The 16,088-nt window shown below is 41.6% G+C and overlaps 1 protein-coding gene across 2 annotated transcripts; it reads left to right on the top strand.

Annotated features, from left to right (window-relative positions):
* Positions 1 to 10,723: 10,723 nt before the first annotated feature.
* Positions 10,724 to 14,909, top strand: LOC122641038 (multiple organellar RNA editing factor 8, chloroplastic/mitochondrial-like). Of its 2 annotated transcripts, XM_043834355.1 has the most exons (5): positions 10,724 to 11,152; positions 11,617 to 11,714; positions 11,811 to 11,876; positions 13,933 to 14,117; positions 14,166 to 14,909. In XM_043834355.1, exons 1-5 carry the CDS (start codon positions 10,755 to 10,757, stop codon positions 14,706 to 14,708), a joined length of 1,290 nt encoding a protein of 429 aa, XP_043690290.1. In that variant the 5' UTR covers positions 10,724 to 10,754; the 3' UTR covers positions 14,709 to 14,909. The 2 variants fall into 2 exon arrangements, with proteins under 2 accessions (XP_043690290.1, XP_043690289.1); XM_043834354.1 differs by having other exon boundaries at positions 13,933 to 14,909.
* Positions 14,910 to 16,088: the final 1,179 nt, after the last annotated feature.

Raw genomic sequence — 16,088 nt, forward strand, 5'->3', positions numbered from 1 at the left:
ACATGCGATAATAGAATCTTGCCATATAGAGTGCAATCTCCACATATGATAATGAAATCTTACCTTGTATGACACAATCCCTTGGATAGGGAAACCCAATATTTGGTTGTAAATTCCTTGTAACTATTTCCTAGTTTAGAATAGCTAGGATCTTCTCCTTGTACTATGTATATAAACTCTCTATTGAGAGGAATGAAAATCAGGGAATCATATTCACATTATTATGGAATCAAGAGCCAAGCAAAGCTCCAATGAGCTCTCTCTCTAAGTTCTTTTTTTTTTTTTTTCTTCTTTCTTTCGTTCCTCTACCCATTCTTCCTCTCATGGGGGACGAACATTCCAGCCCTCTCTCTATGGCTGAGCACAGTCCTTCTATCCCACCCGCAACCGTTCCATCCTTCTATAATGCGCACCATTACATATCCATCAAGCTTACCTCGAAGAATTTTCTATTTTGGAAGACTCAGATAAAGCCCTTTCTCGATGGGCAGGACCTGTTTGCATATTTGGATGGCACAAAGCCATGTCCAGCTGATGTTATTGAAGCTCAAGTCTGGCGTCGCCAGGATTCCATGATCAAGAGCTTCCTGATTGCCTCCTTATCTGAGGAGGTTTTCCCACTTATTCTTGATAAGGATACTAGTTAGGAAATATGGCAGACCCTCTCAACGGCATTCTCTTCACCATCTGAAAGCCATATCATGTCTCTCACTATGGCACTTCAAGAGATCCAACAGAAACCCGAGGAGTCTTTGTCTCAGTTCCTTCAACGTGCCAAATCAATAGCTGCTGAACTCAGTGCGGCTGGTCATTCTCTTCGAGCCAGTACTTTTAATCTCCATATTTACAAGGGCCTCAAGACCGAATTTCAGTCCATGGTTTCCTCTCTATTGACCAGGCCTGACCCTATCTCATATGATGATCTTCATTCCATGTTGCTTAGCCATGAGTTCCTTCATGGTACTACTCTAAACAAACTGTTCGTGACCGATGCTACACCAACCGGATCTTCTCCAACAGCTAATACAGTTCAGCGTTCCTCTTCCCCTGTTCCCAATGGATCTCCCTCTTCCCAACGTGGAGGTCGTGGGGGTAGGGGGGGAGGGGCCGTGGTGGTCGTGGCCGTGGCTTCCCCTATCAACAGCCCGGGCGTTTCTGGTGCTCTATTTTTCGGTGAACAAATCACTCTACCGATCGTTGCTATTACCGTCAACAGGCTGGTTACCCCAACCCACTTGCCTTTCCTTCTCAGCCCATACCTGCTGCCCATTACACCTATCAAACACACCCGGCCTATAATGCCCACCCAACAACCTATAACCAACCAAACCCGCCTCTTCTACCTAATCCGCCACATCCCTCCCCTCTCCCTTGGTATCCCGACACTAGTGTGAGTCATCACATAACTCCTGATTTACATTCTTTGTCACATTATGATGAATATAATGGTCAGGATCAGGTACACGTTGGTAATGGTAAGGGCCTAGCAATTGCTCATATTGGTTCCACTTCATTCCCTTCTACTACTTCTCGTTTATTTTCTTTGAGTAATGTATTGCATGTTCCCTCTATGTCTAAATCGCTACTTTTTGTTAAAAAATTCAGTCATGACAACAATGTTTATTTTAAGTTTCACCCTTCTCATTTTCTTGTGAAGGATCAGGTCACCAAGGCAACCCTTCTTTTCGGACCGAGTAAAGGTGGTCTCTACGAACTGCTTCCAACGAAATCTCCTACTGCTTATTCTGTTGTTCGCAACACATCTGATATTTGGCACTGTCGCCTAGGACACCCACATGAGCAACTTCTCCGTCATATGTTAAAATTAAATGATTTGCCTATTTCTTCTTCTCGCATTAGTAGTATTTGTAAGGCCTATCAGTTGGGCAAGGCTAGTAGATTGCATTTATATATTACGAACCATAAAGTTTATTTCCATTAGATTTAATTTTTAGTGATGTGTGGGGTCCCTCCCCTACTGTTTCGACTAACGGACACAGATTTTATGTGGTTTTTGTGAACAACAACACTAAGTGCATGTGGTTTTATCCTCTTGCTAAAAAATTTGAGGTTTTTGACGTCTTTCTTAAATTCCAATCACATGTTGAATGTCTATTTGATAAAAAAATAAAGGCCATTCAAACTGATTGGGGTGGGGAGTTTCGCACATTACCCACCTATTTTTCAAAAATTGGTATTTCTCATCGGGTGTCTGCACCCCACACCCATGAGCAGCAAGGCTCTGTTGAATGACGTCATAGACATATCGTTGAGACAAGGCTCGCCCTATTAGCTCATGGGTCTGTTCCTCACCATTATTGGCATTATGCGTTCGAAACCGCTGTCTATTTGATTAATCGAATGCCAACATCGGTGTCCTTTGGGGTGTCACCTTATCAACTTGTTTTTCATTGACCACTGGATTACTCTTTCCTAAAGGTTTTTGGATCGTTATGTTTTCCACTTTTACGGCCATTTAATACACATAAGATGGATTATCGCTCAGCCTCATGTGTGTTCCTAGGTTATAGTCCTTCCCATTTTGGCTACCGTTTGTCTTAATCTCTCATCCAATCGCATTGTCATTGCTCGCCATGTATGATTCGATGAGCATTCCTTTCCCTTTGCAAGCTCTATCTTGGGACCACCACCTTCCCAACCCACGTCTCCTTCACCGTGGGCTTCTGCTCCATTGCGGGTACCTATGGCTTCACCGCCTTCACCATTATTGGTTGTATACCCTTCCCCTATGGCTTCACCAGTGCGGGAACCCATCAGTCCTCAGGCATCGTCCTCACCCATACCTACACCAGCCGAATCTCCTTCCCCTTCTCTATCACCAAATAGGCCGTCCCTGGACTCACCACCCCTTAAGACCCGAGCTCTCCATGAGCTCTATCCACCCAACACCATACCCAACCCTAGTCCAGTCCAACCTACCCACTCCATGACCCTAAGTTCTAGACCACAGGCTTTCAGTGCAGTACCAGTTCCTACTGAACCTACATGTTTTTCGCAGGCAAATAAAGTCCAGGAATGGCGAGTTGCGATGGCGGATGAATTCAATGCTCTCATACAGAACGGCACCTAGTCTCTTGTGCCGCAGACACCCCAGATGAATATTATTGGTTGCAAGTGGGTGTACCGTATCAAACGGAAGGCGGACGGCTCGTTGGAGCGCTATAAAGCACGTTTAGTGGCCAAAGGATTTCATCAGCAATATGGGCTCGATTATGGCAAAACTTTTGGCCCAGTTATTAAGCCGACCACGATTCGACTGGTTCTCTCTCTGGCTGTTTCCCATGGGTGGTCCATTAGACAGCTAGACGTCAGTAATGCTTTTTTGCATGGAGCTCTAACAGAGGAGGTTTATATGGCACCGGGATTCGTGGATTCTTCTCAACTTGATGCTGTTTGCAGGTTACATAAGTCTCTCTATGGCCTGAAGCAGGTACCCTGTGCTTGGTTTGCATGGCTATCTACCTTTCTCTGCAGTATTGGTTTTCATGGGTCCAAAACGGACACTTCCCTCTTTATTCAACACACAGGTTGGCAGATTTGCTATATCCTTATTTATGTTGACGACATCATTATCACAGGCAGTGACCCAGCTATAATCTCCTCACTTTTGACTCAATTATCCGTTGAATTCTCGGTTAAGGACCTTGGGCCATTGAGTTTCTTTTTGAGCATTGAGGTTGTACAGCAGACACGTGGGCTTGTGTTGACTCAGTCTAGGTATATCTCTGATTTACTGAAACAGACCGGCATGGTTGATTGCAAACCGGTCAAAACACCAATGACCACAACGACCAAATCGGACTCAGGGGGTGCTTTGATGTCCGACCCTACCATATATCGGTCGGTTGTGGGGGCTCTTCAATACGTTACTCTTACACGACCGGATGTGAGCTTCTCCGTTAACAGGGCGTGTTAGTATATGCACGCTCCAACGGAGGAGTACTGGCAACTTGTTAAAAGGATATTACATTATCTTCGGAGCACCCACTCACATGGACTTTTTATTGAGAGTTCCCCTATACACTCTCTTCAGGCTTTCTCGGATGCTGATTGGGCAGGTGATAGTACAGATCGTAAGTCTACCGGCGGGTATGCAATTTTTCTAGGTCCAAATCTCATTTCTTGGACCTCTAGGAAGCAGCGTACGATTGCGCGCTCTTCTACTGAAGCAGAATACATAGCTTTGGCCGATGCATCGGCTGAACTCGTCTTGTTGGAATCACTCATGCGCGAATTGGGTTGTCCATTGGCCGACCCACCAATCTTATGGTGTGATAATATAGGGGTGACCTATTTGTCAGCAAATCCAGTTTTTCACGCCCGTACCAAACATGTGGAAATCGATTTCCACTTTGTTCAGGATCGTGCATCCAAAAGGCAGCTGCAGGTTCAGTTTATTTCTACAAATGATCAACTTGCTGATACATTTACCAAGCCACTTGGAACCACACGATTTACTTTCTTAAGGGACAAGCTGAAGATTCGGCCAACCGACTCTCCACCTTGAGGGGGTGTATTGAGAGATATTCATGGATACCCTTTCCTTTCTCAGCCAGCCACATGTGATAATAGAATCTTGCCATATAGAGTGCAATCTCCACATATGATAATGAAATCTTACCTTGTATGACACAATCCCTTGGATAGGGAAACCCAATATTTGGTTGTAAATTCCTTGTAACTATTTCCTAGTTTAGAATAGCTAGGATCTTCTCCTTGTACTATGCATATAAACTCTCTATTGAGAGGAATGAAAATCAGGGAATCATATTTACATTATTATTTGGTAACCAATAGACATAAAATGGTTTTTTTTGAAGAAATAGGTCTGGTATCCCCATGTACAAAATGGTTTTTTGAAAAAAGGGTTTAAGAGGTGTTCCTTTCACCCACCTTTATAACTCTCTTAGCTTCCCATGCCCTTTGAGTTAAATTGCAAAACATAAAAATTGTATTCATGGATGAATGGATCAGAGATGGATTTGTACAGTGGAAAATTGATAATGGTAATAAAGGAATAGCGGAGGATTAATAGATCTGAAATGGCCGCAAGCACAAGGGGAAGCGAAATGGAATGGAGGAGGAAAAGTGCAAGGGGGACACAAAGAAAGAGAAGAAGAAGATCCACTGGTCATCTTCTTCTCCTTAAAGAACCCGACGTTCAGTTAACATGTCCAAATTCGGCAAGAGACGACGCTTTGGACGACAATGCAACTGCTGGTCTCCGTTTTCTCTGCAACCCAGGAACAAAGGAGGAGAAGTGAAGGGGGACAAGAAGAAGAAGATGGGAGATGGGGGATGATACGATGCTGCCTAGTGCCACGACAGTTGAGGAGGCTCCATTATTCCAAAGTCTCCACCACCAACAACCATGCTCCCACGTCGTTCCACCAGAAATGTGAAAAGGCCTACAGCCCTTGAGGATTATGTTCAGTGGCATATCCATTATGTTAGGTTTTGATTCCTTTGGTTCCCTCTCTAATTAGTTAATGGTGATTGTGTGATTGTGACAGAGAATTCCATTATGCTATGTATATTGTACTCGGAGATGAATGAATATGAAAGAATTAATCTCGTTTCCTTATCTCTATTCTAGGAGGAGCTACCCTCGAAGATAGCATTCCACTAACCTCCTTATCATTGGTGCTTTCATTGAGAGATTATTATCACCACTACCATGGCTGAAGGAACTTGCCTCCGGCAACTAGACAAGTCTGTGAAACACTTAGAAGAAATCACTGCCGCCCATTGAGAGATTTTAGATGCGTTACGCACGAATACCACAGAACAACGACAGTTGACTATTGAGTTAGCTTTGCGTTTCACCGCCATGGAAGGCCGATTGGAACAACCGCGTGTCGCAGCTCCACCGACGGGACTGAATCCTAGTATCATATTACTTGCTCCGACGTCACAACCTGATTCGTCGAATATTTCTGCAACATGCGGCACTGCGAATCACGTAACTCATTCCATCCAGGGGGTTTGCAGGGGTTGAGGTGGGAGAGGAAGATAGGATATTTGTGGGGGAGGGAGCATGAATGGGGGCGGAGTTGTAGGAGAAGGGGTGAGGTACCGATGAGCAGGGAATGGTTGCAAGGAAGAGAGTGAGAAGAAGACGAAGAAGAGGAGAGGGGGAGTGGGGCTGGATTTTACTCCTCTCAATTTTAAGATCCATTATTTCTTATTATTTTCCTTCCAGAGCATGACACGTGGCGAACCTAAATCTAACAGTTCTGAATCATTCTCTCCTGAATTAACTATGGTTACCCTAACCTAGATTCTAACCCAGGTCAAATTTAACCAAACCAATGGAGGACCATGGTTAACTCAAACCGATAGATTCAACCCTAATCTCTACTTCCTCTCCCTCTCTGTTCTATTGCTCTCATTGAGAGGAGCTGCCGCCGGAAGCCAGGACCTGCAACTTCGCCGGAGCCTACCTGTTCTTGCCGCTCTAGAGACCAAATCTTCATTAATCTCATCGCCTCTCTCTTCTATTGCCCTCATTGTGAGACGAAGCCCAACCGAGGAGGAGAAGCTGCCTCTGCAATTTCAGGCGACGAGCTGCAACTTCGCCGCTGCCACCAACTTCTTGCTGCTGCGACTTCAAGACGGAGCAACGAACTTCTTCAAGTAACTTCAGGCAATGTCGTGGTATTTTTATTTTTTATTTTTTATTTTTTTTTTTTATGAACACAAGTTTTAAAAAACAGAGATGTATTGAATGTCTAGAATCAAAGGAAAAAATAGAGAAATTTTCCAAGTTTTAAAAATCAGTTTTTGATCTTTGATTTTTGGTTCAAAATAATTAAAAAAACTGCTTCTGTTCAATAGTTGACACATCCGAAACTTCACTGGAAGTCTCAGAATGAGAATCCGATGCTTCAGCAGGCTTCATTATCAATTCCATTTTCAATAGGAACAGTCCCATTTTCCCAAAACTGTTTTCTGATGTTTAAAACTTGGGTGAATTTGTAGAATCAAAGGAAAAAATAGAGAAAAATTTTCAAGTTTTAAAAATCAGTTTTTGATCTCTGATTTTTTGTTCAAAATCATTAAAAAAAATTGCTTCTGTTTAATAGTTGATACATCCGAAACTTCACTGGAAGTCTCAGAATGAGAATCCGATGCTTCAGCAGGCTCATGCTCAATTCCATTTGCAATAGGAAGAGTCCCATTTTCCCAATGCTGTTCTCTGATTTTTAAAACTTGGGTGTTTCTAAAAAATATTGCTTCAGTTTTTCATCTCTGTATGTTCAACTTTGAGAAAAATTGCTGGGAATCAGGTTTTGTAAGAGTGATTTGCTTACTGAGGAGCTAAGGACCTCCAGGATGACAAATTGTAAGTTGGGCTGCACTTGTGGAACAACACTTTGTATTGTTCCAGTGCATTTCAATTCTACATACAAACATGTAATTGTTCTATATTTTCTCAAGTCAAGCTTAGTCTACTCAAACCTTTGATAGGGTTTTTATGCCAAAAACTAAAAAACCTTTTGATAGGTATTGTAACCTCTGCTGTAGATTTATGGAAATGTTGAGTATTCTGTTAAGAACTTTTGCCTTGTGGATTAGTCCGGCTCAATGTTCTTCTCTGTGGTGCTCTGCTACATTTGGAATACTGGAGAGATTAGATTAGTGGCATTTTGTGCAGCATCCCATTCAACCGATTAATGGGATTTTGTACCTATAAAAAGATCTGAGATGGAAGTATTCGGCCCTGGAATATGTTTCTGCACTGCTTCTTGTAGTGGGTCTGATCATCTTCACCTTAGCAGATGCTCATACTTCTCCCAACTTCAGTGTAATTGGTGTAATAATGGTGACTGGTGCTTTGATCATGGACTCATTTCTGGGTAATTTCCAGGAAACAATCTTTACAATGAACCTCGAAACCACACAGGTGGTCCACATTCCCCTCATAATTCCTTCCTTAATGTGTTTTAAACTTGTAGCAAACTCATCCAGGGGGTGAAAATGAAGAAAATGAAGATGATTCATGTACATTCTATCTGATTGTTCTTATTTTATTATGTTCACGGACAAATGGAGATGCACTTATTTTAAAATTTAAAGCATTTAATTTTCACATAAACATGTTAGACAACCATTAAATGGAGGTACTCAGCCCTAAAAACATAGAGTTCCCTCCTTAAACATACTTGTAATGTTAACTAGCTATTGAAAAGAGGAAGGGAAAGATCCAAACTGTAGTTCATCCAAGTTGGGTGAGTCTTTAGCTCAAAATGGAAGAGCAACTGGGGTTACAACCAGTAGATGGTGGTTCGAATCCACTAGGATTCCTATTTCAATCATTTCCTTTTGCATGATACTACCAATTCAATGAAGTTGAGTTTTTTGAGTGTCCATGTTGGCGCTTCTTGTGATTATCTTCTCAAGAAAACTTTTCAATGAATTGCTCTACACCATTGCTTGCATATTATTAAAGTAGTCATGGAGGTCTTCAAGAATTACCTCTTTTTTTCTTATTGAAACCATTCTCTCACAATCGTGTTAAATGTATGAATCTTGATGGATTCGAACCATCATAACCTGGGTAATTCCCAGGTGCTCTCCCATTTTGAGCTAAGGATTCACATAAAGATCGCAATTTTATTATTCACCAAACTTTTTTTCCGGATAAACTATAGAATCCCCAATTCAGGTTCCCTTTCTCAGATCTGAAGCTTTTGCTTTCAATTAATTGATTTCGAGAATTTTAATAGGGATGGGGCTTCTCAATTGATCTCTTACTATTGTGGTACTCTTCTTCTTCTTATTTCTGTTTTAGTTCTTTTATTTCCTTCTTTGATTCTTTGCTGCACTAGAGTACAGTCAATGCATGTTGGAACTTTGTTTCTATGATCGTGTTGATTCATGTTGTCAAATCTACACCACAAGCTCCTATGGCCTGGACAATTGCATTAGGCTTATACTTCACATTGCCAAATCTACACCACAATTTCCTAGGAATTAGTGGATTGAATATGATAGATGGACTTAACGAATGATCCCAACCAGCTACTACGCAAATTCGATTTCTTAAGCTTAGAGTACAGCAAAGTTGGGATCATTCAAGTGGGTTTGTCCTTACATTGTTATATCATTCAAAGTGAATATTCTGTGGAGATGCATATCCAATTAAAATAGTGCAAAATGAGAAGGTGCTCATGAAAATTTCCACCATTTTGGGGGTTCAGAAATTAACCAAATGATACTTTGTCTCCATTATGGTTGTTTCAGGTCAGAAACTCTAGTTTTATAATGAAGCCTGCTGAAGCATCGGATTCTCATTCTGAGACTTCCAGTGAAGTTTCGGATGTGTCAACTATTGAACATAAGCAGTTTTTTTTAATGATTTTGAACCAAAAATCAGAGATCAAAAACTGATTTTTAAAACTTGGAAAATTTCTCTATTTTTTCCGTTGATTCTAGAAATTCAATACATCTCTGTTTTAAAAAAAAAAAAAAAAAAAAAAAAAAAACTACGACATTAAAGTTACCTGAAGAAGTTCGTTGTTCCGTCCTGAAGTCGCAGCGGCAAGCAGTTGGTGGCAGCGGCGGCAAGAAGTTGCAGCTCGTCCGGCAAAGTTGCAGCTCGTCGCCTGAAGTTGCAGCGGCAGCTTCTCCTCCTCGGTTGGGCTTCGTCTCACAATGAGGGCAATAGAAGAGAGAGGCGATGAGATTAATGAAGATTCGGTCTCGAGAGCGGCAAGAACAGGTGGGCTCCGACGAAGTTGCAGGTCCTGGCTTCCGACGGCAGCTTCTCTCAATGAGAGCAATAGAAGAGAGAGGGAGAGGAAGTAGAGATTAGGGTTGAATCTATCGGTTTGAGTTAATCGTGGTCCTCCATTGGTTTGGTTAAATTTGACCTGGGTTAGAATCTAGGTTGGGTTAACCATAGTTAATTCAGTATTTAAATTGAGAGAATGAGTCAGAGCCGTTAGATTTAAGTTTGCCACGTGATGCACTCTGGAGGGGAAATAACAAGAAATAATGGATCTTGAAATTGATAGGAGTAAAATCGAGTTAGTGGGGCTTGCCTTTCTAATAATAAAACTAAGGGAAGTAGTTCTCTGTCTGAGAGTGTGGCCTACGTCAGCACTTCCATGTGTCTATCTCTCTCCTCCTTAAAACAAGGGAACAGAGGTGTCTTTTCACATGAAGAGGAGAGAGATAGACTCATGGGAGTGCTGGCGTAAGGTCACACTCCCGGACAAAGAACTTTTTCCTTAAAAGCAAATGACGTTTTTACTCCCATTTTTGCGACATATAAGCGCATGTTCAGTAACATTGAGCACACAAATAGAACAAAAATAACTTTTAATCAAAACACAAAAATGGGTCAAGAGTCTTTTTTTATTTTTTTAATCTTTTTTAAATAAAAATAAGTTTCATAAATGTCATCAAAAACCTTTTTAAGGCAAAAATAAAAAATAAAAACTATTAAAAAGGCGCCCTAAGTAATTAAATCGTCCGGTCTAATAAATTTTTATCTCCTATGTGAGGGATTATAGGGGAATAGGAGGGTGTTAGAATTGTAGGTGATAATGATCGCCGGTCTAATGGGTCTCCAGCATTCTGGATACTTATGAAGTTGAGGATATGGAGAGTCATTTCTTAAACCCTAGGGGCATTTTGTATGATGGTCCTTATTAAAGCCCAAAACCTCTGCATGTCCCTGTTTCTGTTTTCCCAAGTCTGGACTAGGGTTTTACGGAGAAGAAAACATGGCGGTGGCGTCTTTGTGTCGTACTCTGATCAGCAAACCATCTGTGGCTGCTATTTTTTCTCGCTCCTTCACTTCAAGCTCTATTTCAGTTCCTAGTTTGGCTCTTACTTCTCGTTATTCTTCACCTCTTCTTCGAATCCGACCTCTCGTCACTGCCCTCACAGAGTTTCATCGGTTTCTACCGGTTGGTCTGAGATGCTTTGCAACGCGTCAGACGGCATCGTCTCTCAACGATCCCAATCCGAACTGGTCCAATCGTCCGCCGAAGGAGACGATATTGCTCGATGGCTGCGATTTTGAGCACTGGCTCATTGTTATGGAGAAACCTGAAGGAGAACCCACAAGAGACGAAATCATAGATAGCTACATCAAGACCCTCGCTACGGTGGTTGGGAGGTCTGTTCGTTTTCAATTTAGTGATTTTATCTAAATATTCATTTTTAAGATTTATATACGCAATTTGATTCCCAATGTTTTGCAAAATTTGTATCTATTGTTTTACACTGGTTTGAAGGAATATGGTGCTCTTGAGTATTTAGAACAATCTTGATGCAGCTTATAATTATTGGGAGTGAAAAACAGTGTTTGATGGATGCTCCTATGCTGAAGATATTTTGTGTTAAATTTCTATGAAAATTTTACGTTTACCCTATTTTAAGCAGACGATACAATTTTTAGTGAACACCATTTCTGAAAAATGAGAAAACATCTCTATTCCATTCTTTCCCGAAAGATGCCTGGTACTTTTATGATTGTCACGCTGTTTTTTTTTTTAGCGAAATCGTTATAGTATTCATTTCTGTATAGATTGCGTATTTGGTTTTTGTTTATTTTTTATCTTTGGGTTGTTTATTTTGTAGCGAGGATGAAGCAAGGATGAAAATTTACTCAGTTTCTACTCGACACTACTTTGCTTTTGGAGCTCTTGTTTCCGAGGAACTCTCCTACAAGCTCAAGGGTATGTTCATGAGTACTAGGCTTTTGGTTTTCTTAGTTTTTTATTTTTATTTTTAATGGTTTAATATATTCTTATTGTCCTTGAAAATTTATGCAGAGGTGCCCAGAGTGCGATGGGTTCTTCCTGATTCTTACTTGGATGTCAGGAATAAAGATTATGGAGGTAATCATATTTCTGTCATCCTTAATTTTACTTGTATGTTAACTGGTTTAAGGCTCTCTTTAATATCATTTTTATTTTTTGTTTGCGATTTATTTATAAAAAATCATTAATAAAATCATTTGGTAAGCACTAAATGTAGTAGATAGTAGAATGAGAAATAGGTTTGGTATGCCTATGTGCAGAATAGTTTTTGAAGAAATGGACCAAACCAACAAAGCCTATATAATTTAAGTGGTGTGTCCCAAGTCGTAAAATCCAAACCGTAGGAGAGTTTCTGACTTTTTTTTTAAATATTTCGCAAGATCCAGGTACTAGGATCCGCAACCATGTGAAATCGTGGCCAGCCCTTGCAACCACAGCCAGTTACCCCTTCCCAACCCCGCAACCATGTGAAACCACCGCCATCCAGCGGGCTGGCCATGATTTCTGCCAGCCTGCTTTGCTGGAGCAGGCAGCCCTTGCAAGTTGCAACCACAACCAACCCATTCCCAACCCCTGGCCATTGCTGCACAGAAATCCAGCCCATTGCTGTGCACCTACCACAGCATCGCATAGAAAATCATATTATAGCAGAGAATGGAAAAAGCCTGTTCTATAGAAGGTGAAGGACTTAATAATTTAGGAGTTCAGGAAGAAGGAAGTGCTTCCATTATCCTTTGGAATTCATTCCCCCCCCCCCCCCTTCCCCTTTTTGAGGTTAGTAATAACAGAGCAAGGTTGAATGTCATAGGCTCAGAGCACTCCATATTCTAAGCTCATGCAGACCCAAAGAAGAAACCATACCAACTTACAGTCTCCACAATATTTAAAAAACCACCCAAGAGGTGGAAGTAGTGGCTGAGATATGCCACGAATCTTCAACCCAACCGCAACTCCCCTTTCTGCCATCACCATCAGCACACTGCCCCAGTCCACTGCTGCCGCCCACTTCCGAGTTCAATACCCCAACCCCAGCCCCCCTGTGCAGGGTTTTCCCGAATCAGTATCAAACCTTCACCCATCCACCGTCATCTCTCTCCCTCACCATGCGACCCCTCCCAAGTGAACTTGCAACCTCCGCAACACCAACTTGCTCGCTCCAGCCTGCAAATTCTCCCTGAAATCCTCCCTGAAACATGGTGAATCACTCCTTCCGACCCTACAACTCACTACCGGCGCACAGCACTTCGCAGACAAGGTTTGGGATGAGAAGAGTGATGGTAGGTAAAGGGTTCCACAGGGAAGAAAGGGAAAGGGAGATGATTATATAACAGTATGTTGTAAGTTCCATTTTACCCTTGTTATTTTAGCCAATAGCACAAATGCTCATTATCGGTGAATAAATAATTTTTGGCCATACATATATGGGTTTTGACCCTATTTTGAGTTTTCTATTATTCTGATTTATTTTAAGTACGAATGGGGTCCATAATTGGTACCAAAACTGCAAAAACGTTTTTGTTCCAGGAAAAAAAAAAAATGATACCAAAGAGAACCTAAGAATCTCGCTCACTACAAAAATTCATCCATGTGAGGTCCCCCCCCTCCCCCCCAAAAAAAGGCGAAAATAAAGTGTGTTTTGCATACATGCCTGTATAAGCTCCAGAATATTTACTATCAAAAGATTTCTGTACTTTCTGATTCAAGTTTTCTATTCATTTATTCTTAAATGCCCATTAACAACATGCATTGAATTGAAGGATCCATATGTGGAACTAAGTAATACTCAACCTGTTTGACACTAATATATTTATATTCCCTTGATGTGAAATGCCTTTATGCTGCAGTGAAAATAATTGCTGTTTTTATTCATCTCAATGGAACATATTAGGTGATTGTCTTAGAACCAAGCATGGATCTGCCCATCCAGATACTTATATTTTCCCCTGCTTTGTAACCTTACTATAATGTTTATTCAAAAATCAGTTGATGTAAAACTGATGAGATATCAACCTTTGTCCTGGTTTCGAGTATTGTATATGAAGGATTATGCATTTAGTTTGTTTGCCAGCTGGGGTGTGGGAAATGTTAATGATGGAGGTTGGAGATATTAATTTCTTTGTTCTTCATTTTGCAGGGGAACCTTTTATTAATGGGCAAGCAGTTCCATATGATCCCAAATACCATGAAGAATGGGTGAGGAACAATGCACGGGCAAATGAAAGGTCCAGGCGCAATGATAGGCCTCGCAACTTTGATCGGTCAAGGAACTTTGAAAGAAGACGAGAAAATATGCAGAATCGCGATTTCCAGAATAGGGAGATGGGTGGAGCGCCACCAAACCAAATGCCTAACATGGGTGGAGCACCACCAAATCAAATGCCTAACATGGGTGGAGCACCACCAAATCAAATGCCTAACATGGGTGGAGCGCCGCCTAACCAAATGCCTAATATGGGTGGAGCACCACCTAACCAAATGCCTAATATGGGTGGAGCACCACCTAATCCAATGTATAACAGGGGAGGACCATCCCCAAATCCAATGCCCAACATGGGAGGAGTGCCCCCAAATCCAAATCCAATGCAGAATATGGGAGGACCACCATCGAACCCAATGCCTAATATGGGAGGAATGCAAAGTGTTCAGAACCAGATGCCTAGAGATGCTGGACCAGGTGCAGGATTTCCCAATATGCATAATAGAGAAACTGGAGGCATGCCACAGAGGGATTTTCAAAACAGAGATGCTGCTCGCAGTGAAGGTATGCCCTACCAGAGCAGGGATATGCCCACTGGTTCCATGCCAAACAGAGATTACCAGGGTAACTACACACCTAACAGGGACATGGAGAGCACGCCAAGTGGAAATCCTTATCAGGTAAGAGATATGCCCGGTAGAGACTATCAGTGAGGCTGGAATTTAGATAACTGAGATAACTTTTGAGTGACAGATCTGTCTTGAGTTTCTTGTACTAGTTGTTAATGTGCCAATGTGGATAGAACGGTCAGTAATGGATAATACGAATGTAATGTGTGGGGGTATAGCTTTGGTAACATGCAGACTACTGGCTGTCATTGATATATCCAGAACTGGGTGCAACGTTAATCCTTTCAAATGGTTACATTTTTTTATGTGTGATCATGTGTGCTACATTTTTTTATTTTTTTAACGGCTAATGTTCTCTGTGCCCCGTAGCGCAGCCTGTGCCTATACACATGGGCAGGGTGGTCATTTCGTCCACCCCATGTCTGGGTGCAGTACGCCCGGGTACAGAGAACATTTGGCCTTGTTTTAATTTTCTTGTTTGTATTTTGCTTACAGTTATGGATAGTTGTTTTTTTGGTAATAATTTGTGGATAGCGGAGTTATGTAAGTTGATTGTCGTGATCATCAGCATAGTTAGTAAATATGCGTATTATATGCGTATCTGAACGTTTGGATGAAAAATACTCTGTATTGCGTATAATACTTCAGAGTCGAAAAAATATGTGGACTTTAAAGGTTGGCGTATGATACTCGAATGAAATGCGTATAATACACGTATTATATGTTTTTTTTTTTTTAAACTGAAAAAAAAAAAAACTCAAACCAAAATATCAAATCTTTCATCCTCGACTTTTCCAGTCTCAAATCTCAACTCTCAACCTAGGCAAAGCAAACCTCCGAGTCTCCTGTAGCTCAACGGCGGCAGACTTCCCATATCTGTTGCTCTCTCTCTCTTGCTTGCTCGCTCGCTCACCCACCTTATTTCATCTTCTTTCATATAGATTCCGTTATGGTTTCAGGGTAGAAGCACGTACAGGCATCTCGGCATCTCCTCTGCAACCTAGGGCAAGAAACATTTGTACTCTCCATTCTCTCCCACATTGTCCTTGTAGTGCTGCATATTTCTATCTCAATTCTCAACAAGCATCAGTCATTCAACCCCGGTGGTGTGTATTTCTAGCTCAACAAGAAACCCAAAGGTATGAGATTCAGTGAATCGCGATTTCCCTGTTCTTTTAAATAATCAATATGTTCATCCTCGTTCTTTTTCCAAGCTAGTGAAAACCCTGAAATGTTTAAACTAAATTAACTGTCGAGCCAAAGAGTGTCTCCAGGCCACATTGCGGTCACTGTCGACGACTTTGTGGCCACCAACCACCAGCTCTACCAGCCACTTATCAGGGAACATTTGCCAGACCACGAAGCATCTCCTGAACTCCAGTAGCTGGAACTACTGGAGTTGTAGCGACATGTGAGGGAGATGCAAGCTCCTCTACCATCGCCATCTTCACTTTCCCTACTATA

The sequence above is a fragment of the Telopea speciosissima genome, chromosome 9 (assembly GCF_018873765.1).
Source record: "Telopea speciosissima isolate NSW1024214 ecotype Mountain lineage chromosome 9, Tspe_v1, whole genome shotgun sequence".
NCBI classification, from domain to species: Eukaryota; Viridiplantae; Streptophyta; class Magnoliopsida; order Proteales; family Proteaceae; genus Telopea; species Telopea speciosissima.